General features: G+C 43.5%; 1 protein-coding gene across 3 annotated transcripts in view; it reads right to left on the reverse strand.

Annotated features, from left to right (window-relative positions):
* Window positions 1-12,119, reverse strand: part of LOC147422730 (diacylglycerol kinase 1-like) — a 62,011-nt gene extending 49,892 nt beyond the window's left edge. The window contains exon 1 of one of the 3 annotated variants that reach the window (XM_086503174.1): window positions 10,514-12,115. In XM_086503174.1, the coding sequence (XP_086359300.1) occupies window positions 10,514-11,716 (1,203 nt within the window). In that variant the 5' untranslated portion in view covers window positions 11,717-12,115. Of the gene's footprint in view, window positions 1-10,513 lie in introns of all 3 variants that reach the window. The other 2 variants (XM_086503173.1, XM_086503175.1) reach the window with 2 other exon arrangements.
* Between the last annotated feature and the right edge of the window lie 15,137 nt (window positions 12,120-27,256).

The raw sequence follows: 27,256 nt of genomic DNA on the forward strand, positions 1-27,256 counted from the left end.
TTTCTGCAGGTGAAGTCATTTCAGACAGCTCCCTTGTGCAGATTGTTCTTGATGCCTCACCAGATTCCTACCAGACTTTTGCTAGTACTTGGAGACTGATGACCCAAGGAAATCCTGAAGTTGTCAAGTTTGATGCATTATGCACATTGTTGTTGCAAGAGTCACTTTCTAGAAAAAACAGGACTAGGCAGCGTGCAGTTGAACAGGCTTTTATTGCTTCTCAAAGAAAGGGTGGTAACAGTAATGCAGCCACTTCTTATGGTTCTGCTGCGAGTGGCAAAAATTCTGTTCCTAATGCTTCTGCTGGCAGTACTTCGTCTGGCAATTCTGGTGATAAGGGCAAAAAGAAGATGCGCTGCCATTATTGTAAAGCCAATGATCACTTGATCAAGTCGTGTCCTAAGTTGAAGGCCAAAGAGGCTAAGAAGAAAGAGGGTGGTTCCACTACAAATGCTGGTTCCACAATAAATGCAGCCATTGTTGAGTCTTCTGTGAAAGGAGACTGTGTTGCTGATGTTGATGCAGAATGGGCTTTTAGCGCAGAGTGCACTTACAATCCTGTTGTCCATGATGCATGCTTGTCAGTTGCTGCAGATCCACATGTGTGGTATTTCGACAGTGGTGCTACAAAGCACATTACCTCACATCGTGAATTGTTTACCTCTCTCGAGTCTGTCCCTCATGGGAATTCAGTCACTTGTACCAACAACGCCTCTTATCCAGTTCAGGGAGTTGGAAAGATTGTGCTCACTGCTGCTAATGGCAGTTCCTTCACACTTGTTCATGCACTTTATGTACCTGGGATCAAGAAGAATCTCTTGTCTGTATCCACACTTCCTAGACTTGGACTTGTAGTCAAATTTGTGGATGACAGATGTACAGTTCATGATCTCAGTTTTGGTGATGAAATTGTTGCATCTGGCCTTTTGTGCCGTGGGCTGTATAAGCTCACTTTGTATGACAAGTGTGGACAAAACTTTGCAAATGCTGTTGCAGATTCAAGGGCTATTTCAGATGCAAAACTTTGACATGCACGTTTTGGTCATCTGAATTTTGTCAGTTTGCTGCGTTTGCAGAAATCTGATATGGTTGCTTCTTTGCCGCCTCTTGAAGCACCTGTCAAGCATGTTTGTGAAGGCTGTATTTTGGGTAAGATGCAGCGTTCTAAATTTCCAAAGGATGCTTCAGTTCGGGCCACATGCAGGTTGCAGCTTGTGCATAGTGATGTTTGTGGGCCCATGCAAACTCTGTCCTTGGGCAATTACCTGTACTTCGTGACTTTCATTGATGATTACTCTAGGCATGCATGGGTATTTCCGCTTAAAGCGAAGTCCGAAATTTTTATGTGCTTCAAACAATTTCTGGCTATGGCTGAAAATTTCTCGAAATGTACTTTGGGCACGCTCCGTTCCGATGGAGGAGGACTTTATGTGATTTGCCTCCTGGCAAAAAGGCCATTGGTACGAAGTGGGTTTACAAGTTGAAACGCAAGCCGGATGGTGAGATCGATCGCCATAAGGCTCGACTTGTTGCAAAGGGTTATGCACAGCAAAAAGGCATAGATTATGAAGAGACTTTTGCTCCCACTTGTTGTATGACTACTGTGCGTTTTCTATGTGCATTGGCAGCTCATTTTGGTTGGGATGTACATCAATCAGACATTGTTACTGCTTTCTTGAATGGTGACATATTTGAGGAAGTTTATGTAATGCAGCCTCGCGGTTTTGTCACAAAAGGACAAGAGGACAAAGTGTGCAAATGTAACAAGGCTTTGTATGGGTTGAAGCAATCTCCTCGTGCTTGGTATGAGAAAGCTGACACTCATTTGGTCAAACAAGGCTTTCGTAACAGTCCAACAGAAAGCACATTGTATGTAAAGCGTGAGCGTGATGTATTTCTCATCGTGGTTCTTTATGTTGATGATTTGCTGATCACTGGACCAAATGAGAGACATATTGCTGAATTTAAGGCTGATTTGAATGCTACTTTCAAGATAAAAGATTTGGGGTTGTTGCATCATTACTTGGGTATACAGTTTAAGCAGTGTGATGGTGGTATTGCCTTGTGTCAGAAAAGTTACATAGAGACATTGGGGCTGTTGCATCATTACTTGGGTATACAGTTTAAGCAGTGTAATGGTGGTATTGCCTTGTGTCAGAAAAGTTACATAGAGACATTGCTATGTAAGTTTGGACTTGAGGATTGCAAACCTATTGCCACTCCCATGGAAACAGGTTTGAAGTTGAGTCTACATGATGCTGGCGATCCTGCTGATGTCACTCTTTATCAAACTGTTGTTGGCTGCCTCATTTATGTATGCAACACGAGGCCGGATATTCAGTTTGCAGTCTCACAGGTCAGCAGATTTATGCATAGGCCAGGGTCTAAGCATTAGCAGGCTGTCAAGAGGATTTTCCGCTACCTTAGTGGCACTTTACATCTTGGCTTGTTTTATCCCAAGGGGGGGATCATTGCCACCAGACTTACATGCTTTTTCGGACTCAGATTGGGCTGGTTGTTTTGACACGCGAGTGTCCACAAGTGGTTTTTGTTTCATGCTTGGCAGTTCATGTATATCATGGTTGAGCAAGAAGCAACCTACTGTGGCCACTTCGAGTTGTGAGGCTGAGTACAGGGCAGTCTTCACAGCTACGGTTGAGTGTGTATGGCTCAGACGCCTTATCGCTGATTTGGGTGTTGGACAGGACACTGCCAACACTATCTACACTGACAGTCAGAGTGCATTGGCAGTTGCGAGGAACCCAGTTTTTCATGCTCGCACAAAGCACATTGAGGTGCATTACCACTATGTTAGGGAGAGGCTCTCAGCAGGAGAGATCAGCTTGGCTTATGTACCAACACAGGACAACCTTGCAGATCTTTTCACAAAGGCATTGTCTCGTGAGAAGCTTGAAGCTTTCCGCAAAGCTTTGGGCTTACTCCCCTTTGTGGACTGATCCTGTCCTAAGGGCATGGCACTTCCCTTTACTCATGTGCCAGCTCTCGTTCACCGCATCACTCCAGGGGGGATTTGTTACCATATACATGTGGTAGTGATGTGTGTGAACACACTAGGACCGCCGGGGCATTTTTTCCCTCTTTAGGAGGTTTTTTCCCCGGTGCATTGTATATACGTCCATCACTCTAGGGCTATCTATCGTTCCATTGCACACTCTCTATTGTGTGCCTTGAGCTTCCTTCGTCTTCTCCAAGCTGTGTGTGTTTCTCTGCAACCCTAATTCCAACACATGTTGCATAGCTTCTTCGTATCATTCCGGCTCTCCAGAATCTGAGATCAAGAGATGGTTGAAGGAAGGAACAAACCTTTCTGGAGGTCTACTTGCTCTTGTAGATCTTCGGGAAATAGGTTGAGGCTCCTCAATTGGTTGACGTTGTTGCACATTGTCCCCGTTTGCAGTTCTTGAGTCTTCACCGTCCTCAAGCTCCATGTACTCATCACCTGTTTCTTTTGTTTGTTTTCTTTCCAAGTAATCTTTGTACATATTTTGTTCGTTAAAAATTACATCCCTACTCCTTAAGATTTTACCATCTTCACGATTCCATAGGCGATACCCAAAGTCACCTTCTCCATAGCCAATGAAGAAACACTTTTCGGACTTTGCATCTAGCTTTGATCTTAGGCTTCTATCTATGTGCATGAAAGCGTCACACCCAAACACTTTGAGAAATGCATAATACACCGGTTTACCTGTCCATGCCTCTTCTGCAACTCCCCCATCCAATGCTGTTGAGGGTGACCGATTGATTAAGTACACAGACGTACTTACAGCTTCCGCCCAAAGCTCAAGCGGTAGACCTACATGTAGCCGCAGCTTCGTGCTCGCTCCATGATTGTCCTGTTCATCCTTTCCGAAATTCCATTTTGTTGAGGTGTCCTAGGGTTGTCCTTTGCCTCCGAATGCCATTGCTAGCACAAAAGCTTTCAAAAGCTTGGCTGCAATATTCGCCTCCATTGTCGGATCTGAGGCATTTAACTTTGGTACCTGTTTCATTCTCCACAAAGGCTTTCCACCTTTGAAATATGGAAAATACATCGGACTTATTTTTCACGACATAAACCCATGTTTTTCTAGTTGCATCGTCTATGAATGTTACATAGTACAATGAGCCACCAAGTGATGGTGTACTTGCAGGACCCCAAACATCAGAATAAACCAACTCAAGTTTTTTATTTTTTCTTTCATTTCTTGATTTTTGAAATTTTACCCTCTTTTGTTTACCATAAACACAATCTTCACAGAACTCTAAGTCCACTTCTTTCAAACCTGGCAGAAGCTTCTTTGTTTGAAGGATTTGCATTCCTTTGACACTCATATGCCCAAGCCGGTAGTGCCACACCGCACTGTCAACTTATGTAGTTGCTGCACAAGCTAAAGGTTGCGTGCTCATAGTACATAAGTAAAGTGTACCGACCTTTTCTCCCTTGGCAACCACCAAAGATCCCTTTGAGATCTTCCACCGTTTGTTTCCGAATGCAATGTTGTGACCTTTATCGTCCAATTGTCCTGTAGAGATCAAATTTTTCCGAAGAGAAGGAACATGCCTAACATCTTTAAGCTTCCATTCATTTCCGTTAGCAATTTTGACAGAAACTGTACCTTTGCCGACAATCTCACAAGCTTCATCATCTCCCAAGTATACATATCCAAAATTACCTTTGGTGTAATCTTGGAAATGTTGCTTGTGCGGTGTCGCATGGAATGAAGCTCCGAAATCTACTATCCAGGAATTAGACACGTTGTCTAATGAGAGAATTAGAGCATCTTGCTCTAGTTTACCTGCCACATTGGCCTCCGATGTTGGCTTGTTTTCTTGAGACTCTGTCTCCTTCTTCTTCTTGGACCAGCAATCCTTCTTGACGTGGCCCTTCTTGCCGCAGTTCCAACATTCAAGAACTGACTTTGTGCGTGATTTGCTCCGCCTTGAGCGATCAAGACCCTTTTGGTTTTTGAACCTCTCCTTAGGCCTTCCTCTTGTTTCCACTGACAATGCACCACTTGATGATTCTCCTGTGTTTCTCCTTCGTATTTCCTCGCTTAGGAGAACACCCACAACATCATCAAACTTAAGAGTATTTGTGCCAGAGATAGAATTACTTACAGCAATCACAAGGCTGTCCCAACTATCCAGTAGAGATGATAGTATAAGGAGAGCTCGCACTTCGTCATCGAAATTGATTTTCACAGATCGAAGTTGACTTATGTTTGTGTTGAAGTCATTTAGGTATTCTGCAACTGAACCATTCTCTGCTATCTTTAGATTGAACAAGCGCTTCATAAGAAATACCTTATTGGATGCCGATGGTTTCTCGTAGAAGTCGTCAAGTGACTTCATCAAGTCCTCCGTGGTCTTCATCTTCGAAACATTAAAGGCCACCGTTGACGCCAAGCTTAACCGGATTGTTCCCAATGCCTTTCGATCAAGGACAATCCATGCTTCATTTGCCATTGTTGCGGGCTTCTTCGCAAGACCGCCTAGTGGCAAATAGAGTTCCTCCTAGTAGAGATAGTCTTCAATCTGCATCTTCCAATGTTGGTAGTTTTTGCCGTTGAACTTCTCAATCTTGAGCTTCCCTTCCTCCGCCATAACTCCCACTCAATTCAAAGAATCCTTTCCTTGAGATAACTTAGCTACGAGCAAACCTTACTCTGATACCACTTGTTAGGAAATATGACGTAGTTAAATAGATATTTGAGTAGATTACTTAATGGAGAGAGATAGATTTCACACACAAGAGATTATAGAGTAGAGAGAGAGAGAGAGTACACACGATATACGTGGTTCACCCAATGTGGGCTACGTCCACGGGAAAGCAGCCACTCAATGGCTTTAGTACTTCAAAACAAGAAGTAGTTTACAAAGGGATTATACCCTTAATGGAGCTCCCGCCTTGCTTCACTCTCACCACCTCACACTCACCTTGTTGCATCAACTTCACACTATGAAATGTGTGTAGAAATGGCCTCCTTTTATAGGCCAAAAGGGCTGCCCTCTCTCATGAGAGGCAGCCATGTGTAGCCGCCCTTGTGTAGATAAGTCCAAATCGGACCCTTCAATCCGCCCATGTGTGGCCGCCCTTGAGAAGACAAGTCCGCCATTGAATTCGGCCACCGGCCATTGAATTCAGTCACCGGCCACCGGCCATTGACTTCCGACCACCGGCCATAATATTCCGACGAAAAAGAATATTTCGGCGAAGGGAAAAAAAAAGTCTCGGGGACGGAAGCCCCTGAGGCCCCTAAAGTTGCCCCTGAATTTTGGCCGTGAAATTTGGTTTCCGGCGAGTGATTTTCCTTCACGCACAATGGCTTCTCCTCATAATGGGGGCCTTACAAATGTGTGTTTTTACCACAGAAAATTACAAGGGGTAAATCAGGCTCCATACTTAACACAGAAAACACTAGGGGTGCTTGAGAGTGTGGCGAGGATGGGAAAAACGCCAAGATTTCTTGCTGGGTTTTGCTGAGAAGGTGCCTGTTGAGCATGTGCTCCTGCTGCCTCTTCTCCCATTGAGTGCTAACTTGGGTTTGCTTATATTTTAACTTAGCAAAATTGCCCTACCTACTTTTGTTGGAAAGTCACTTAAAAATAATAAGTGAAAAATACCAAAAATAGGGAAAATAGGCTAAATGCACTGGAAAATTCCCCTAACTGATTCTAATGGATTCTAATGGGAATTCCGATGATCATGTTGTGTGCAACTAGAGGATATGCATCTACACTCAGTGACTGGGCATGCACGGTCTACGAATAGACTCACAAAAGTGCCAGATCACTGCTAATCTAGACTTGACTGGACTGACTGAACCTTGATCATGCTGTAGCTTGTCCACGGACATATAGGGTTGGATGTGTCACGTGACAGTACGTGATGGGAGAGGCAAGGGAAACCCGAAGGGATGCCGATGAAGCAAAGTCGATGTGCTGTTCAAACCTAAAATCTCAGCAAAAAGGAGCTCGAAACACCACGAGAACACAGGGGTTGAGCAAAAACGCCAGGTGATGAACACCGGATGCCGAGAAGGTAAGGTGAGGGTTGTAAATGCACCAAAACAGGCTGAAAACCAACAAGTAAGTGATTGAGGAATCGCCGGCAATAGTCACAACTGTTCAGCTTCCAAGCGGGAAGACCAAGGGGCAAGGAGCGGGGCTCCGGCTGTCCAAGATCGGCAAGAAGAAAACGCTTAAGTGTGGCTGAAAAACACTGGTCAAATCTACTATCCCCCTGCAGAAAATGCTAGGCCAAGCTGGCTGAAAAACGCTAATGGCAGATGGTTGTCCTCCTGCAACAAAAATGCTAGAGCAAGCTGAAAAACGCAGATGCAAGGGACGGGCAGCAGGTGGCGATCGGGCAGAGGGAGGGAGGGCGAGAACAGAGGGATGCAAAAGAGGATACCGTCCATCAAAAACGCTAGGACTGAAGCAAAAAAACGTTGCTGCCAGGAAAAAACGCTGATGGAGAAAAGGTCCTTCTTCGCAATGGAAATCTCCACAACGTCCTCCCAAGAGATGGCGATGGTAGATCCAAGCCTAGATACCATGTCAGAGTGAGTAGCGGAAGGTGGAGAGAGAGAGAGAGAGAGAGAGAGAGAGAGAGAGAGAGAGAGAGAGAGAGTAGCGATGACACAAGAGAGACAGATGGAAAAGGCTGGCAAGCCCCAATAACTCCAAATGGCAAAAACTGTTGTGTACAAGACAAGATGGCAAGATATGAATGGGAGAGTGCATCCCCCTCTCCTATATATAGGAGAATAGGGAGTAGGTAGGGCAGACTAGAAGCCCCAACGACCATGCACAAAAAACCATAAATGAGGAAAAAATGGAAAAGGACCAGAAGCCGGGTAAAGTGCTGAGCAAAAACCTAAATGTGCCTGAAGATCCCTCCCCAACAAGTGTACGGGTGGCCAACCCACAACCAAGGGCCAATGCATGTGATGTGTGTAAAGCCTATAGGTAGGGTGCGAAGCATCTGGAGATGAAGAATCTAACATCAAGGAGGCCGGCGAGTCATCACGTAGCACAGGTAGAGACAACGACTCCCACAATCCAACCACTGAGAAGTTGACTTTCAGTAAGTATGATGGTAAGATAGAATCTAGATGCTTCTGCGATTCATTCTTGGTTGCATCAATTTAATGCTTACTAACAAGAAAACCAGTAACAGTAAAGTTTTGACTGCTGCCATGTATTTGTCGGGTGATGCCATTAATTGGTATCAAGCCTGGCAAGAGGCACAATTGGCTGAGCATCTTGAGTTGCCCAAGACAAGCTCAAGGCTCGTATTATACCACCGCAATACCTTGATCAGTTAAAAGAAGATTGGCAAGGCCTTAAGCAAAATGGAGCTCCCGTAATGTCTTTTTCTAACTGTATTTTGCATATTGGTGTTCAATTGCATAAGTTGGATGCGGATCGCAAAGAGGCTTAAAGTCTTCCGATCCACCGACTACAATGACGCCATCGGGATCGCTCTTAAGCAAGAAATGAAGCACAACAGAGGTAAGCCGAAGAAGAATGTAAGGTGCAGCGGAAGTGAATGTTGAACTTTGCTCAAGATGAGTGCTCCGAATTGTGCTCAAGGGTTCCTTTTACTTACGGAAGGGAAAGCCTTCCGTTCCTTTAGTGAGAGATCACAAACAAAGTGAATGACACTGTGAATAAAGGTGCTGAGAATGAGAGAGAGAGAGAGAGAGAAGAGAGAATACGACACCAGAATGTTGTCAAACCCTCCTCCAAGGGCCCCCCTCTCTATGGCAAGAGGTCTATGCTATTGATGGCACAAATCTGGTACAATGGTCTAGATGCAATGGACTTACCGACGATGTCGATGACAGTGATAACGGCGATGAGACGGGCTGAAATCTGCAAATCTGCTATCTGCTGAATTCTGACACTGTGTCGGCGAGGACGGCAATGGCGACGACGCGACGACGATGCACTGAAAACGCAGATGCTGAAATCTGCGAACAGCAAACCACAAGTCATCACCCCCTCTAGAGTGCGCAACGTCGAATGATGGCTGGAATGAATGGATCTCCCAAGGATTGTACGTCCGTGTATGATCAAGCCGATGTCAAAACTACCGTGTACTATAGTAGTCACTGAGAGACCGCATGGACCACCATCAGATGGTGTCCTGGCAAGAGGTAACTTCATCCTCTGTAAAAAACACAAGCCATGTGGCTGTTGTCCACCCAAAAACAACCCTGCGAGGTGATGAAAACGCTACTGTCCACCGATTTTCAGCGTGCTTGTACGCTCCCGACAGCATCCGGGATGGTGCAGAGGTGTAGGTAGGGTTCATCTCTGTGTGATCGGAGGGCTGAAAACAAAAAAAAACAGCAGGTGTATATGGCTGAAATCCGATGGAAATGGAGAGGATACGGGCCCGCAAGGCACCAGATGCCAAGCCTGTGTGTCAATAGACAAGATCGGGGGTAGGAAGCCCAGCGCTCCCCCTCTGTGCAGCAAACACTGCCTTGCAGTCCAAAAACGCAGATGATCTTAAAAAATGCAGATCTGGCTAAAAACGTAGATGGAGCAAAGGAGTTTTCCGGCGACGAAAAGTCCCAAAAAAATAGCGCTAGCAGCCAGAAGCAAAAAGGGCTATTAGATTGATCCCTTGGGAGGAGTACCTGATGCTGATGATGAAGCACTTGGTCGCAAGACCGCGAAGAACTAAGGCCCCCAAGTGGCTTTGATTTGAGAACACTCGTGCCTCTTTCCTTGCCAAAAGAAAACGCAGTTGATGCAGCCTTGCTACTTGCCCCAAAATGCAAATCTGCGTTGAAGTCCTGCTCCTCAGCGCAACCAAAAATGCTAGGGTTTGGGGGGGGGAGGGGGGTTTTGTGTGTGTGTGTGTGTGGGGGGGGGGGGGGGGAGTGGCCGCTGGAAACGCAGGTGTAGAAGAGGCAGTTTGTGGCGTTAGCACAAGACGAGGGAAGGTTGGCTGAACTTCGGCTCTGTAATGGCGTTTGATACCATGTGAGAGTGAGCATGTGCGGAAGCGTGAGAGAGAGAGAGAGAGAGAGAGAGAGAGAGAGAGAGAGAGAGAGAGAGAAGACAACACCAAAAACACTGATGTAGGGAAGAAGGGGCGATCAGCCCCCCATGAACAAGAGGACCCGTACAATGATCAAATGATAATGAAATGTGTACCCCCCTGGCCCCATATATATGAGTGCCCAAGGTGGGCACCCAACTGAAGTGGGGGGGCGGCCCCAAACTCGAGCAGTCGGACAAGGTACAACATATGCTATGGGTGGCCAGCCTGAAGACACTCTAAAAAAACAATTAAATATTTCCAACAAAATACAATAAGCGACGGTCGTCAAATATGCAATACCACTTTTGCATCTTCCACATAAAAGAATGGATCATGAAAAGAACTTATTTGAAGGAAAGAAATCAATCCCTCAAAAGCAAAAGCCAGTACAATGCAGGTATAAACTACTTACAAGGTCTGCATATAGAAAAGGTAAGATTATCTTGCCTGCACAGGATTCAGAAGCATATTCAGCTGTCTTTTCAGAGTTACCCCGAGTTGGGCACCGCTCTTTTTGTTCACAAAAACTAGCAGCGGCCTGGCATCAGAAGGCAAATTCATAAGTGCATATTTGGGCCGTTTCTCAGCATCAAAGCGAATACCACCTTTTGAACTGACCCTCTCTTCACCTTCAATTTTCATGCACCTATCTATTGACAGGGGAGATTCCTCTTTGCAATGTATTCTAGACAAACTTCCATTGGGCTTGGCATCTACAGTGGCATCTGATTTAGATTCAGCTGAGTTTGCTGTATCGCCCTCTGATTCTGAAGGAGGGTCTGAGGCAAACCCACTGCACTCGCTAGCATCTACCATTTTGCTACCAGAGTTACGCCTTCGAGATTTGGCCTTTGCTCCTCTCTTGCTAATTTGTCCACGCACTGTAGATGCAATCTCTGTTGCGCCGTGAGTAATGGAGCTCAGAAAACTTCCAGCCGTGCTCTTGCTTCCCAAGTCCTTGACCGACAGGGGTGATATGATCAGCCTCTTGAATGGTCCTAGATCACAAACATCGTCTGTTTCAGGCTGAAGGCCTGTGTGGCAACCAACGTGCACTTGGCACTGGCACCATGTGCACCGCCAGACAGCAGCTGGAGCAAGAAAGGAGCCACTGCAAGCTTCATCACAGTGCATACAAAAACCTGCTTCATCCTCTGTGTCATCCCATTTCTCAACCCATTGATGAAGAAGCACCTTGACTTGTCCAGCCATAGCCACATTTTTGCAGTCATTGTGTGCATTCTTGCAACAATTTAAGTGTGCCCCAGTACCACATACAATGCACCGGTTGATGGTAAGAACCACGGACCCGAGCGACTGAGATGGTGCCAGTGACTCCAAACAAACACAGCATGAAGATGAGCTGCGAGCTTTCTGAGCAGCCTCGTGTGTCCATGTGTGAGGCACAGCTGAGGTCCTTCCTGATTTTGAGCGGCACCTTGCATAAGCAAACTTCAGCCAGTGGAGAGAGGCTTTCTTCTGCCATTGCAGAATCAGGTAAGTGAATGTAAGTATGCCGATCAGTACAGTGGTAAACCAGGCTGATACAATGACAGGTGCCTCATTGAAGCTGTGTAGTACAGCAGCGAAGAACCAATGAGCCTGCTTGTAGGGTGCTGATGACAAAAAGCTGAAAACATTGTCATCCATCCAATACTTCGGTGTAGAAAGCAAAATTATTCAACACGTTTTACAAATGCAGAATCCAGTGCTTTCAACTCTGCAGTAGATAATGCCGAGAAATCATATAGAAACCTTAGCAATCCTTCTCTCCGTTCCCAAGGAGTTTCAAGCCCTGATAAACAGATGCCTTCCTTGTGAAGAGCTTTGCCAGAAATGAAAGCTTTGATGGCAAGATAGGTAGTTCACAGAGAGTAGCGAAGGTGGATCGAATACAAGGAAGAGCTTGCAAAGCACTTCAAGCTTTGGACAGCCTGACATAGAGGACGCAGACGCTCTCGACGCGAAGTACAGTTGCGCGCGAGGTGTTGCATTTTAACGCTACCACATGGCCAAGGCTTTCAAATTTTTAGTTCGTCAACCGATTAATTAGGCCGCTATTTTTAAAAGTTTGCAGTGCGCCTGATCATTTACAGTCCAAAAGACACCACTCTATATGCAGAACACCCCCATTCTTTTAATCCTTCTCAATGGTTCTCATGCGAAAATAGCTTTAACCATCTCTCCTCCAACCTCTCTCTTATTCCCTCATGCACCCCCACTATCAGTCCCTCCCGTCTTCTTCTCCACCTCGCTCTTCCTCCTCGCTTGTGTTGCAACTCACGAAAGTGAAAATAGGGCCAACCTAGGCAAGGAGATTGGAGTAAGCGAAAAAGGTTTCGAGGACTTGGGAGTGCACAAGAGAAGGATGATGCTACGGGTGGCCAAAGATGGACGACACATATAGCATCCCAATCGAAAATGAGGGCGGCAAAAAGCCCTTCGAGAAGTGTCGTTTGAAAGGTTGCCTATTCCTCTTAAGCACTATGAGAGCACTACTATAACCAAAGGCATTGCTTCTATCTTCTGATCAACACCAGTGTTGCTACAGTTCTTGGGATCAAGTATGAGTGGACAATGTTGGAAAAATAACTGATTATAGGGAATCCAGAGACGATCACTAGAGAGGATGGGAAAGGGTGAGGGTTACATGGCAGGATATTAGTTTCGCTTCGTTATTGTGCCTTACGGGTGGCTAGCATACCTGCGATCTCTCTCTATCTCCCTCATTGACTGCTCTGTCTGTCTCTCGCGACTTCCATCGACTTCTACCTGCACTGACTTCTGCCTGTCTCTATTACATACACCACTTCTCCTTCTCTCGCATGCGCATTGAGGTGTCGTCGATGGGTCTGCAGAGGGGTAGCAGGGACAAGCAAGAAGATACAACAAGCGCGATAGAACTTCTCTCTCTCTCTCTCTCTCTCTCTCTCTCTCTCTCTCTCTCTCTCTCTCTCTCAGATGAATTGCTTTTAATTCTTTCTCTTTTTATAGCAAGGTGTGCAAGGTATTTAGTATACAGTCACTGGAAAAGAGGCAAAGATGGGGACGATGGATCTAACGAGAGTAGGTACATGCAACACAAGGTATAATCGATTTATTAAATGCACTAAAACAAGAGTATAGTAGCTATTGTGTTCATGTTCCTTATGTTAGTATGAAAGGTGTAGTGAGTGTCGGTCAACGCAATGTTGGCCGATTCGGGCTAATTGCACCTGTTACTTACAACTTGTGTGATCATATGCTTAATCCTGGTATTGGAAAATTCTTTTGTGGGCCTCTCTTACAAAGTGCTTCTGTCATAAAATCTAATATTTAGCTTACCCAAATGATTTTCTCATATTAAACTAATCATTTAATGTGGAAGAATAAACGAGAACAAGAGTGAAAATTGAGACATATGCTTCTAGACCTATCTCAACAGGGGACCAAAAGGAGAGATGGTTGCTTCTCAATATGGGTCCAAAAGGAGATAGTCTACCAAAGAGCAATGTGCAATAAGTGCTTCTAGACTTATCTCAGCAGGGGACCAAGAGGGGAGATGGTTACATCTCAATACGGGTCCAAAAGGAGGTAGTTTATCAAAGAGCAACGTGCAACTAATGGAGCTTAAAAGACCTTAGGGTTAGCTTCATTAAAGACCTCCAATGGTTAGTGTTAAAAGTCCTTTGACCTTAGGCAAGCTAGGGCTGAGCTTGAGGTGGGAACCCGACCTATGCTTGAGGTGCTTGTTGTGCTTGATGACTAAGGTGCCTGAGGTGCTTGTCGTGCTTGATGACTAAGGTACTTGAGGTGCTTGTCATACTTAATGAGGAAGGTGCTTGAGAAGCTTCCCATGCATGGGAGGTAAGATGCTTGAGTCAAAAAGAGACCCTACAAAGGAGGGGGAAAGTCCCAAAGTTAGGGAAATCTTTGACTTAACCTTCCACTCACCCAAAAGGCACCCCTTTTCTCAAGGGGCACACGGGACACATGTCACACTCTCCCTATGCTTAGCCACATGGTGTGCTTGAATGCTATTGGTTGGGCTAAAGAGGGGTCCAATGAGCTTCTAGTTCCATCCAACAAATATCTAGATATTTTCAAGCTCTCTCTCTCTAAGAGATAAGGAGGACACTTGTCCAAAGACTACCCATGTACTTGAATGCATGCTGCATGTGATTGGCTAGGGGGGAGAGGGGTCCAATGAGCTTGAAACATGTGTAAAAGCTACAACTCGCCCCAAGCAAGCAAGGGGGGTACTGGGGGGATATACACCACACACACACTCATTTTGTGGATTCATTGTCACTTGGTGAAAGTAGAGCAACTCCACCTCCTTCTCCAAGCTTGTGAGAAGTGAGAGCCTACACCAACACTCTTGGCTATGGAATGCAAATCCAACCAAGAGCCATGCTTCAATGCTTAAGCTTGACATCTTCTCCATCTTCATTACTATGCTATTATGTATGCTAGCAAGAAGAGTGATGATAAGTGAGAAACTATTTCTTTCTCCTATGGAATGTTTCTTCTTCCTCTTCCCTACTCTCATTCCCCGCTAGCTCTCTCCACCTTCGAAGGTGTTTGAGGCCTTGGGACTGAGGCTTGGGATAGTTAATGCTTTCTACAAATTTTATGTTATGCTTGTGATGCATGAAGCTTTTCCATCTTTATTGCATCACCTAGGTCACAAGGAACACAAAGATTGTATCATACCAAGGCTCTCTTGATGGGAGAAACTATAATACAAATGGCTGTTGGAGGGGGGACCGGCTCCATATGAATCCGGTCCTCAACTATTGTCATGTTCTCTAAACTCTCTCTCTTACAAAAGTATTGTTCATGCCAAGTTAACTAAGTGCCATGTTATGTTGCTACCATCAATTAAGTTCACCCGCTATGCTCACAAAGTAATCTCACAAAAGTGCTTTATCTAATTTCCTAATTCCGCTACTCTCAAAGTTCATAGGCCATTTCCATTACATTGGTATCAAAGAATTTGGTTTCTCTTTTCTTGCTTAAGAAGAGAGGTCCTTAAGTAGCCTATTAATGGTTGATTTTGTTAATTATATTAGGGTAAGTAGATTGGGATCTATTATCGGTTTTATTGAGCTCACTATGTGGGATATGGTGCACATCTCGGGAGCTTTGGTCTTACTAATGGAGTCTTCTTAGACTTGTCTACGGCTTTACCATTATTGAGCCATAAGAAGTTCGAAAGGAGCTATCCCGCTAAGAGGATTAGCAACTAAGGTTTTGAATTGCCAAAGCATACACTAAGTAAACACATAAGTTTAATTAACATGGATGACAATAACCAAGAGAGTAGGATGAACATTGATAACTTTGATTTTGCACATGAAGGTGCTAATGATGATGCCCCCATGTTTGTTAACTATCTTGTCTCACTAGGTTGCAACAAGCTATGGGCAACCCCGCTTTGCAAGCCGAAGTTACTCAAAAACTTCGTGCTTATGGGATTTCCTTTCCTCTCCAAGAGGAGAGAGAGCTTAGGAGGCCTCTTGATGAGACCCCCAAAAGAAGACTCTCTCCCATACAAGAAGAGGAATCCAAAGAACAAGAAAGTAATGAATCCCTAAGTTCCTCCAAAGATGTGGCTGAAGACGGCGGATTAAACGATCGTCAACTCCTCCCAAGAGGAAATGGTTAACCCATAGTCCTTCTCCTCATCACTTCAAAAAGGGAAGAGAGGAAACAAAGGAAGAAAAGGACAAGAAATAGGTCACCCTCTTCTCCTTCTTCTTCACCTTCCTCCTCTTCTGACGAAAGCAATAGTTATTCTCCTAGAGAATACAAGAGGGGAGGACATCGCAAATCTTACCCTGCATGGCGAAGGTCACAAAAGCTAAAGAAGTTCAAAGAGGGAGGAAAGAGTATCTCTTTTCTCACCTATGATGGTACCTATGGTGCTACCAACAAAGTATTGGCCTTCATCCAACAATTTGATGCGGCCTTTGGAGACGAGGGCTTCATGGAGTCCTCCAAGCTACGCCATGTAGCTATGCACTTCCAAAAAAAATCGGCTCGTCAATGGTGTGCTAGCCTTCGTGGAAACGGCCCCAAAGATATGGAAAACTCTACGAGTTTCCATCATGAAGCAATTCCTTGCAATCGATGAAAAGGACAAAGTGCTCCAAATGGCAGAGTTTGAGGCTTCTCTCTTGTGAGTCTATCCACAAATATGTGGAAAAGTTTTGGGATTTACATCTCAAGGCTACTATCTTTCAAAAGATAAACTTTGCCGAGCAAAAGAAACAATTCTGTGCGGGATTATCCAAAGAGATGGCCGAGTATGTCAACTCTCAATGGCTTGGTTCTATCATCGATGTAATCCACCACACCATGGTTGCTTCGCGCATCAATTTCCAACAAGGGGCTAGATGGAATGTCAAGCCCATGGAAAATAACGACAAAAGTGATGCCAAGAGGAAAACCAATGCCCAAAATTCTTACCAAGGCTATTCCAACAACAACAACAATCAATCCAAGAAGAGGAAAACCAATGCCCAAAATTCTTACCAAGGCTATTCCAACAACAACAACAATCAGTCCAAGAAGAGGAAAACCAATGCCCAAAATTCTTACCAAGGCTATTCCAACAACAACAACAATCAGTCCAAGAAGAAGGGAGTTTACAAAGGTAAATATAAACTCTCTCCTAAAGAGCTAGAAGATTTTTATTTTTATTTTATTTGTAAGGATCACAAATGTTTTAAGTGTGGGGAGCAAGGCCATGGTTATCGTCATTGCCCCAAAAGAATTGCCCGCAATGAGACTCCTAGAGCCTTTATGTTTGAAGCTCCAAAAGAAGATGCTCATTGCCAATGATTTCTCCTTTCCTATGCTTGGGGAAGATGGAAGAGCATGATGCCTTTATTTTGTTTTCTTTGGTTCAACTCACAACTTCATATCCACGGAATTGACCACTAAGCTAGGCATACAAGCCCACGAGGTGGGAGATGCATTGAAAGCCAATGGAGCTATCCAGGGACAAGACATCTCAGTTACTTCCTTAATTGAAAAACAAAGTCTTCATGTCCAAAGCTATGTAGACAAAAAGGATTTCTTCATCTCTCCTCTCAAACATGAGAATGTTATCGTTGGGGCACCATGGTTTAACCGCATGGCTCCCGACATGAAGTTCCCTAAAAGGAGAATCTACTTCACCTACATGGGAGAGAGCATGTATATAGACGGTAATGAGTTGGGGAACACCATATCCCTGCAATAAAGGGAATAAAGAGGAATTAGAGTTGTCTAATTTCCTAAATGGATTCCAAGATGTTTTCATTGATGACATCCCTAGTGAGCTATCTCTAAAATGAGGGATGATGACCATGCAATTCAGCTCCTACCAAGAAGCTCACCGCCTAACAAGCTCCTTATCGAGTTTAACAAGATCAACAAGAGGAGATCATGAAGCAAGTGCACGAATTGGTGAAAAAAGGGATGGTGAGGTCTAACTCCTCTCCATTTTGTTCACTCTTGTTTTTAGTGCAAAAGAAAGACGACACATATCACATGTGTGTCGACTATAGAGCACTAAATAAGATCACCATCAAAAATAGATTTCGCGTGCCTTGGGTAGAAGATCTATTTGATAATTTACAAGTTTTGGCTCGACAAATGCTCCAGACGCATTCAAGCTCATGATGGACAAAAAACTTCAGGACATTCAAATTCTCTTGAGGAGTACAAGGGACTCCTCCAGGTAATCTTTCAAGTTGTGAGAGAGAATAAGCTTTTCATTAATCAAAAGAAACGTGAATTTTTTCTACAAGAGATTCAATAATTAGGTCACATTATCTCTAAAGATGGTACCCGTATGGATGCAACAAAGTTAGAGGTAATAAAAAGATAGCCTAATCCAAGGAATCTACAAGAGGTACGAAGCTTTGTAAGTATGTGTGTCCATTACACGACTTAACAAAAAAGAACGTTAAGTATTCATGGACTGAAAAAGTGCAAGAAGCTTTTGAAGAAGCTTAAGGAGAATCTTATCTCTCAATGTGTGCTCACACTACTAGATCTCTCAAAGACATTTGAGGTCCAATGTAATGCTTGTGGTAATTGCCTTGGAGCTATATTGCTTCAAGAAGGGCATGCCATAGCATATGAGAGTCGAAGACTCAACTTCGACAAGTGAGTATTGGGCAAATACAAAAAAGAGCTACTAGCTATTCTATATGCCCTAAACACGTGGAAAAACTATCTCTTGGGACTCCATTCATCCTACGAATGGATCACAAAGCCTCAAGAACTTCATGACGCAAACCAAGCTCTTCGACAAACAAATGAGGTGGGCAAATTTTCTTTTGCAATTTAAATTTCATATTGCTCACATTGTTGGCAAACACAATCAAGTGGTCGATGCACTTTCACAACGACCAAGGGTAAATGTGGTGTCTATAGCAACTCACAATGATCTATCTTTTATGATAGATGAGTATGCTACTGACCGAAACTTTAAGTACATAATTACAGCCTTTGCAATAGGGAAGAAAAAAGAACCATTCACCTTGAAGGATGGTTATCTTCCAAATGGCAATAGGCTATGTGTTAATCACCCATACAATAAGAAAGTCATGTATGAATCCCATACTTCTCCTTATGCAGGGCAAAGAGGGATTCCATAGTCTACTCTTCATGCAGTAGAAATGTATTTCTACTGGTCTACCATGAAAAGTAAACATACAAGAGTATGTTTCAAAATGCGTGGTATACCAAAAGTTGAAATTTGATCGAGGGAAGCAACTTGGATTGTTTCAATCGATAGGCTTAACAAGAAAATACACTCTATGCATGTCAAAAAGACTATTAAGGCACATCAAATGGCAACCCTCTTTAGATCTCAAATTTTCAAGCATCATGGCTTTCCAACATCCATAGTGTCGGACAAAGATCCTAGAATGACCATTAATTTTTAGAGGGTCTCTTTTGGAATCTAAAAAGTAGATTAAATTTCTCTTTCGGCCTATCATCCACAAACGGATGACCAAAGCAAAATAACTAATCTAATGATTCTTGAATCTACTAAAAGCCTATGTCATGGAAGTAGATCAACGTTCTCAATGATAAAAGTATCTACCTCTTCTAGAGTATGCGTGCAATGATATTGTATATACTTCTATGGGGAAAGTACCTTTTGAGGTTAAAGAAGGAAGATCCAAAAGTCCCTTACTACTTAAAGTACATGGGAAGATCTTCTTTGTAATGAATATAGTCGAGACCTACAAGAATCTTTTCTAAAGATTAAATGGGTTATATTCATCTCAAAGGAAAGGCAAAAAGGGATGTTGCTAATAAGCACAGAAGAGCCTTAGACTTTAAGTAAAATGATTAGGTCTTGCTAAAGTTTCTCAAGGTTTGTCTAAGGCATACTACGGGCAAGAATCCTATGGGCCACCAAGAGTATTATGCTAAATTAGCAAAAAGATACTATGTTCCTTTTTAAATTCTTAAGCCAATCAACGAGATGGCTTATCAATTAATTAAGTTGCCCCAACCATTGGCTCATGCACCATGTTTTCCATGAGAGCCTACGTAAGCCTTACAAAGGAGTGCCATCAAAAGAAGCAATAGTTGTAGACCCTCCAAAAATCGAAGATCAAGAAGAAGTACTTCAATCTGTGTTCATCCTATGACGTAAAGACAAGGTATTAAGAAACGGTAAGATTATCTGACAATATCTTATTAAGTTAAAGAATTATCCAATTAAATATGCTAAATGGATGCAAGGAACCTAGCTTAAGGATAATATGAACCTTCTAAATGCTTACAATGCTGCACTAGAGTAAGCGTATGAAAATGCATTTTAAATGAAAAATGTTTTTGTCTTATAAGACTAGTTCTCTTTTTATTGTGCACAAATTTAAAAAGTATGAATGCTTAGATTCATGTTTGTGGTGACGACGTCTCCCAAACACCAAGTAGAACTTGTCACTCTACTTTGGAAGTATGATATGGACTAAAGAGCAGACATGCTTGCGGCAGCTACGTCTCCCAAGCACCAAATGAATTAGTCATCCATCTTGGAATGATGTTGTAGGGTAAAAAGGGATCCTCTACCCGCTAAGAAACATATACTAATGACTAGGCTTTATCTTCTCTACCTCACAGTCGAGGACGACTATGATTTCAAGAGAGAGAGTAATGTCATAAAATCTAATATCTAGCTTACCCAAATGATTTTCTCATATTAAATTGATCATTTAATGTGGGAAAATAAACGAGAACAAGAGTTAGAATTGAGACATGTGCTTCTAGACCTATCTCAGCAAGGGACCAAAACGAGAGATGGTTGCATCTCAATAGGGGTCCAAAAGGAGATGGTCTACCAAAGAGCAATGTGCATTAAGTGCTTCTAGACTTATCTCAGCAGGGGACCAAGCGGAGAGATGGTTACATCTTAATACTTTTCCAAAAGGAGGTAGTCTATCAAAGAGCAACGTGCAACTAATGGAGCTTAAAAGACCTTAGGGTTAGCTTCATTAAAGACCTCCAATGGTTAGTGTTAAAAGTCCTTTGACCTTAGGCAAGTTAGGGCTGAGCTTGAGGTGGGAACCCGACCTATGCTTGAGGTGCTTGTCATGCTTGATGACTAAGGTGCCTGAGGTGCTTGTCGTGCTTGATGACTAAGGTGCTTGAGGTGCTTGTCGTGCTTGATGACTAAGGTACTTGAGGTGCTTGTCATACTTAATGGGGAAGGTGCTTGAGAAGCTTCCCATGCATGGGGGGTAAGATGCTTGAGTCAAAAAGAGACCCTACAAAGGAGGGGAAAAGTCCCAAAGTTGGGGGAATCTTTGACTTAACCTTTCACTCACCCAAAGGGCACCCCTTTTCTCAAGGGGCACATGGGACACATGTCACACTCTCCCTATGCTTAGCCACATGGTGTGCTTGAATGCTATTGGTTGGGCTAAAGAGGGGTCCAATGAGCTTCTAGTTCCATCCAACAAATATCTAGATATATTCAAGCTCTCTCTCTCTCTCTAAGGGGTAAGGAGGACAGTTGTCCAAAGACTACTACCCATGTACTTGAATGCATGCTGCATGTGATTGGCTAGGGGGGAGAGGGGTCCAATGAGCTTGAAACATGTGTAAATGCTACAACTCGCCCCAATCAAGCAAGGGGGGTGCTGGGGGGATCTACACCACACACACACACACACACACACACACACACACACACTCATTTTGTGGATTCATTCTCACTTGGTGAAAGTAGAGGAACTCCACCTCCTTCTCCAAACTTGTGATGAGAAGTGAGAGCCTACACCAACACTCTTGGCTATGGAATGCAAATCCAACCAAGAGCCATGCTTCAATGCTTAAGCTTGACATCTTCTCCATCTTCATTACTATGGTATTATGTATGCTAGCAAGAAGAGTGATGATAAGTGAGTAACTATTTCTTTCTCCTATGGAATGTTTCTTCTTCCTCTCTCCACCTTCGAAGGTGTTTGGGGCCTTGGGACTGAGGCTTGGGATAGTTAATGCTTTCTACAAAGTTTATGTTATGCTTGTGATGCATGAAGCTTTCCATCTTCATTGCAAGCTTCATGCATCACCTAGGTCACAAGGAACACAAAGATTGTATTGCACCAAGTCTCTCTTGATGGGAGAAACTATAATACAAATGGCTATTGGAGGGGGGACCGGCTCCGTATGAATCCAGTCCTCAACTATTGTCATGTTCTCTAAACTCTCTTTCTTACAAAAGTATTGTTCATGCCAAGTTAACTAAGTAACATGTTTATGTTGCTACCATCAATTAAGTTCACCCGCTATGCTCACAAAGTAATCTCACAAAAGTGCTTTATCTAATTTCCTAATTCCGCTACTCTCAAAGTTCATAGGCCATTTCCATTACAGCTTCTCTCTTGAAGTATTGAATCTGAGTGACAATGGGCTAACATGATACTTTCTTGAAGCTATTGTAATCTAATGGCTTTCCCAGCTAAGCCCTATTGTAGCCGCATGCTGGCCATTGGGATCATCTTGTTTTTTTTTGTTGCCATGAATTATACAAGCTGCCATTTTCCATGTGCTCATAGATGAACAACCTTTCATTGTCTGTCTGAGAATAACCCCACAAAGAGACGAGGTTAGGGTGCTTGATTTTCCCTGTTGTTTTTATCTTTGCCTGAAAATCTCTTGGCTCACCCTTCTCATCAATCTTATGGATGAGCTTCTTAACCGCTACCACAATTTGATCGTCTAAGGTGGCCTTGTAGACTATGCTAAAGCCTTCACTGCCTATAATGGCTCTTTGTAGGATATCTTGCAAAGCCATGTACCTTTGCATAAGGCGACATTAATGCTAAGTGACGTTTCTAGATTTCTTCTTGCTAAATATGATATGTGGTGTATGCTGCTTGAGGACATATAAGTGATCGATAGCTTGTCCATGGAATTATCGTGCATCAGCTCTTTCACGTGCTTCTGTGTTTCAATCATATGAAATGAACACTTAAGACCTACAACAAGGAGTAACGCTGCAACCACAGAAACAATAACCGGATCTGAATCACCGATGGTGGCTCAAGGACAAGCTGTTCATGGAGGTATGGAACTATTCAATGGAGGAGACGCTGCCTAACATGGTGGGAGAGGTGTGCCACACAATAAGGATTGTTGGCAAAGCTAGAAAGGTAGAGAGCTTGCGAGAGTTGGAAATCAAGATAGCCCCAACTCTAGCGGAATGTAACTTGTGAGACGATTGTTTGAAATAGTTAGCTACTCTAGGCTGCTGCAGTTTGAGAAGGTGGGCATGATGGTGTCGGACAAGGGCCTAGATGCAAGTATTTGATTTGCTAGCATGAGACTACTAAAGGAATGTTGTCTGTGATGTAAAGAGGTTTCTTGTGAGAAGAGTGAGCTACTCTAAGCTGCAGTTTGCCAAGGTGGGTAGAATTGTGCCGTGCCGTTGAAAAGGTGAGAACCAACAACCACAGTTGGCTTGTCGCTGAGCAGATGTCAAGTCTTCTCCCTCAATGAAATGAGATTGGCCCACTCCTTCCTGCAGGCAAGGCAAGACGATGGACAATGGCTTTGTTGTTCACAAAATTATGATATCTAATGTGACAAGGTTAAATTGTCTGAGGGCACTACCCAGACAATTCATTAACTGCAAGCAACAACTTCTTGCGAGAAGGACCACAAAAGAAGGGCGGGATGCTTTCTGTGGTATGGGATAAAAAGTAAGTTTCTTTTAGTCTAACAAGAGAGAAGAGAGCAGCTCCCTTCTATCCAAATTAACATGATAAGACGACTTTAATGAAAGAGCTTCCTTCATTCCAAATTAACATAATAAGACATCAATGAAAGAGCTCCCTTCAATCCGAAGTAACATGATAAGACATCAGAAGCTTCCTTTAGTCCAAAGAAAAGTAGCTCCCAAAGGAAAGCTTTCTTGCCAGCTTCCTTCAGTCCAAAGGATACTAAATAGCTTAGCTCCCTTCAATTTAAGGTGAGGTGGCTTCGTAGCCTAGGGTAGTTCTCTCCTGTCCAAGGAGAAAGATTTCCATTCAGTCCAAAGTTTATTTTAGTTCAAAGCTCCCTTCAATCCAAAGAAAGTATAATGAAATATTTTCCTTACCACAAAAAGCTTTCGGTGTCGCATAACCACCTCACCGGCACCATCTAGCTTGTTGCCGTTGAGATCAACCCACGATAGATACTTGGAGTTCTCCATTGTAGGCAGTATTGTGCCCGACAATGAATTGTTGTTGAGATGCAAAAAATTGATTCTTGGCGTAAGCCCCACCTTCGACGGATTGTGACTTGTGAGACGTTGTTTGAATTTGAAAGAGTTAGCCACTTTAGGCTGCTGTAATTTGAGAGGGTGGGTGGGATGGTGCCGTTGATAAGTTTGAGGTTGAGCACCATTAGCCATAATTTCCTTGTTCCGTTGTGGATGTCATCGGGGATTTCCTTCTCAATAAAGTTTCCCTACATAACCGTCTCTCTCATGTTAGGCATAGCTAGTAGCGGTGTCGAGAAGGCGCAAGTCATGAAGTTGCAACTGACATCTATTGCAGCAAGGCTGCTGCAGCTCTCCAAGGGCACCACCCCAGACAAATCATTGTCTGCTAATAGCAATCTGCGGAGTGAAAGACCACAAATCTTGCCAGGAATACTTCGTGTGAAGGCATTTGCACTGAGGTCAAGTACCTTTAACCTACTAGATTTGGGGAGGGATACAAGAAGAGACCCCGTGAACTTGTTGAAGCTCAATACAACCTTATGCAGAGATGGCAATTGGGATTATCTTGTTTCTTCTTGTTGCCAAAAAAGCACCTCTAGGCTTACTAGCTGGTTGAAGATGGTGGGATTATTTCCAATGAAGGAGTTCAAGGAGACGTTGACATGGCGCAAGCTTTGGCAAGAGCCGAGGGATGTGGGAATTTGGCCTGTTATAAATTTTTTAGAGAGATCTAGCAGAGTTAGGTATAAGCAACTACCAACTATGGCAGTTGTGAGGTTCAAGGTAGATAATAAGAAGGCTTTAAGAGGTATTTTGCCAATTCCTTGATTAAAGGAAATGTTAGGATGTTTAAGTGTCTTGCATTGGCTGATACCCATCGGGAGGCTGCCTAAAAGGCTGTTGTTTGAAACGTTAAGCCATGAAAGAAAGGGCGCCGCAATGGAGGAGAGAGTGCCAAAGAAGTTGTGAAAAATCCTTGTCAAGCACGCAATCAAACCCTTCCCTTCTTCAAGATTACAAATCCACTCCCTATCGTACTGCGCCTGTTCTGCCCCGCCATTAAAATAAAATAGCGGCTGGATGAACCAAACCTGGGTGGGGTACATTTCAACATTGATCGTCGATTTCAGTCAACAATCTGATGATGAATCATCAACCCACTCTGCAAAGCTACCATATTAATTCTCGTGAAAGTGGAATGCTCAGGGTAGGACGAGAACTACTCAACTGGGTTTCTCCATATTTTGAGATAGATCATCTAACCTATAGGTTAGGTGGTTTGTAGAAGGGGAGGAATCGGCCTTTAGTTGACTCGACTTTTAGCGCGCGCAAGAAATCCTGCGAAATTCCTCCATTATTAGGTGCTCTCTCCCACGAGCTAACGCTAATTCTTCAAGTAAGTGTCTTTTCTCTGCAGTTTCTGTAATCTGGAAGAAAAGAAGCCTGCACGCAATTTCGACGGTACATTCTTTGAGTCTGGAACAGGTACTTCGAGTGAACTAGCTTTACTGGATGAAAGGTGTTGTTACTTTGAGCGAAGTACCTTTAGTGGATGAAGTCATGGGTGAAGATGCAGGTGCTTCAGGTAAAGTACCTTTAGTAGATGAAGATGTGGGTCCTTTAAATAAATTTGAAGTAGCTTGAGGAGATGAAGGATTCATTTTATTTGCTTTCCACCCTTCTGAATCCCGTCACCTGCTATCCCTTTCACGAAAACCACAAGTCCTGCGAGAAAAATGCAACTTCAAACCTTATCGTGCCTTCTTTTCTTATTAGGTGGTGTTGGTCAAGGGCAAGCCACCGTTTGGCCGTCTAGCTTATCCAAGTTAACCTTATCGTGCTTATCTAAGTCAGGCTTATCTGAGTTGAGAGCTTATCGAGGCTAGGCGAACCGAAGGTCATATAGTATATGAAGGGTTATGAGAGCCATCATTCAATAGTTTGTCGGTCCCTATCTATATATATATATATATATATATATATATACACACACACACACACACACACACATACACACACACAGGCACGAGAGGGAGATAGGATTTAGTCTCTGTCTCTTTCTCTGTTGCAGCTTCCTCCGACAGTGGTGGACGAGGTGAGGGAGGGTAAGAATTGTGTAAGAATTGATGCGGGGAAAAAAAGTGGAGGACCCTCTTTCCTTCGTTCTGCTCAGCTTACAAGCTCTCTCTGTACGTAGCTCAGTGCTAAGAGCTCTCTCTCTCTCTCTCTATCACTCACTACTCTCTCTCTTTCTCTGCACGCAGAGGCAGAAGGGGGCAGAAGCTGGGGGCATCAGCCCCGAGATAAAAGGCAGAGGGGACTAGAACATGCTAATCTCCACCCAGACATGCTCTATACGGACCCTTGGCATGCTAAACATAAAGACCCCCTTGACTGCATGTCCGTCCTAGCCCTTGGCCCTACCCGGTCCTACCCTTGGCATGACATTGCTCCCCCCTTGGAGAAGCGTTTTCATCCTCGAAAACAAGAGTGATGATACATTAATGCTTTCCACAGTGGCATCCTTCATGGATCCATCTATTTGCTTGACCAAAATACTGTTCAATAGGAGGTTCAATGTAACCAAAAGGAACATCTTGATTTTCGACATTGTTGTCCATTTGCAACCATCTTGTGTTACCGGCTCCTATCCAACATAGTATGTAGACTCCATTTAGAACGCACATGAGCATGCTAAATGAGTTATCACAACTAAGATGAACCCGAAAGAGTACCTCTATCACTTTCCATAAAAGTAACTTGTTGACGTAACTCATCAGGCAAGTTTAAGTCCTTGACTTGTTATCTTCTCGTATCAATAAACAACCTCATCATAGCCAGTGGTCAAGGTTGAGAACCTGAATGATACTTGAAGAGACTTAACCTAGTTGCAACCTTGCCTTAATTTATAGTAAGCAAACTCCAACTAGGGCAAACTATGCTTTCTAATTGAATTGCTTAGTGCTAACGTATGCACTTTTCATATCCTTCAGCACAAGATTACACTTTGTAATATGCCTAAATTGCCTATCCCCTTGGATACTGACAATAGCATAACTATTCGAATCTGCCTATCCCCTTGGACACTCACAGTTTCATAATTATTGTAATCTGTCTATCCCCTTGGATACCGACAGTAGTGAAGTGTCTGGGATTCTCCACACTTTACAGACAATCTTCCAAAGGACTGGTAAATAGGGATCAGATTGTCATACAACATTGCTAAGAAAATGATAATGTCATGAATAACCATCATAGTTAACTTGAAAGATCCACAAGCACCCAAACCAAGCCATGACCTCTATTGGTGATTGGTAGATCCAAACATAACCTCATAGAGATACTGCACATAGAGTGAAAAATGCTTCATAGCACGAATGTGATGAATATGCATGCTGCTCCAAATCAGCTTGTGCTAAACACTAGGGCCCATAACACCTAGAGTGCATGCATTTAGCAAAAACATATCCGAACCTGCATAT

Source organism: Adiantum capillus-veneris, chromosome 27 (genome assembly GCF_014529385.1).
Source record: "Adiantum capillus-veneris isolate H3 chromosome 27, ASM1452938v2, whole genome shotgun sequence".
In the NCBI taxonomy this organism is placed as follows: domain Eukaryota; kingdom Viridiplantae; phylum Streptophyta; class Polypodiopsida; order Polypodiales; family Pteridaceae; genus Adiantum; species Adiantum capillus-veneris.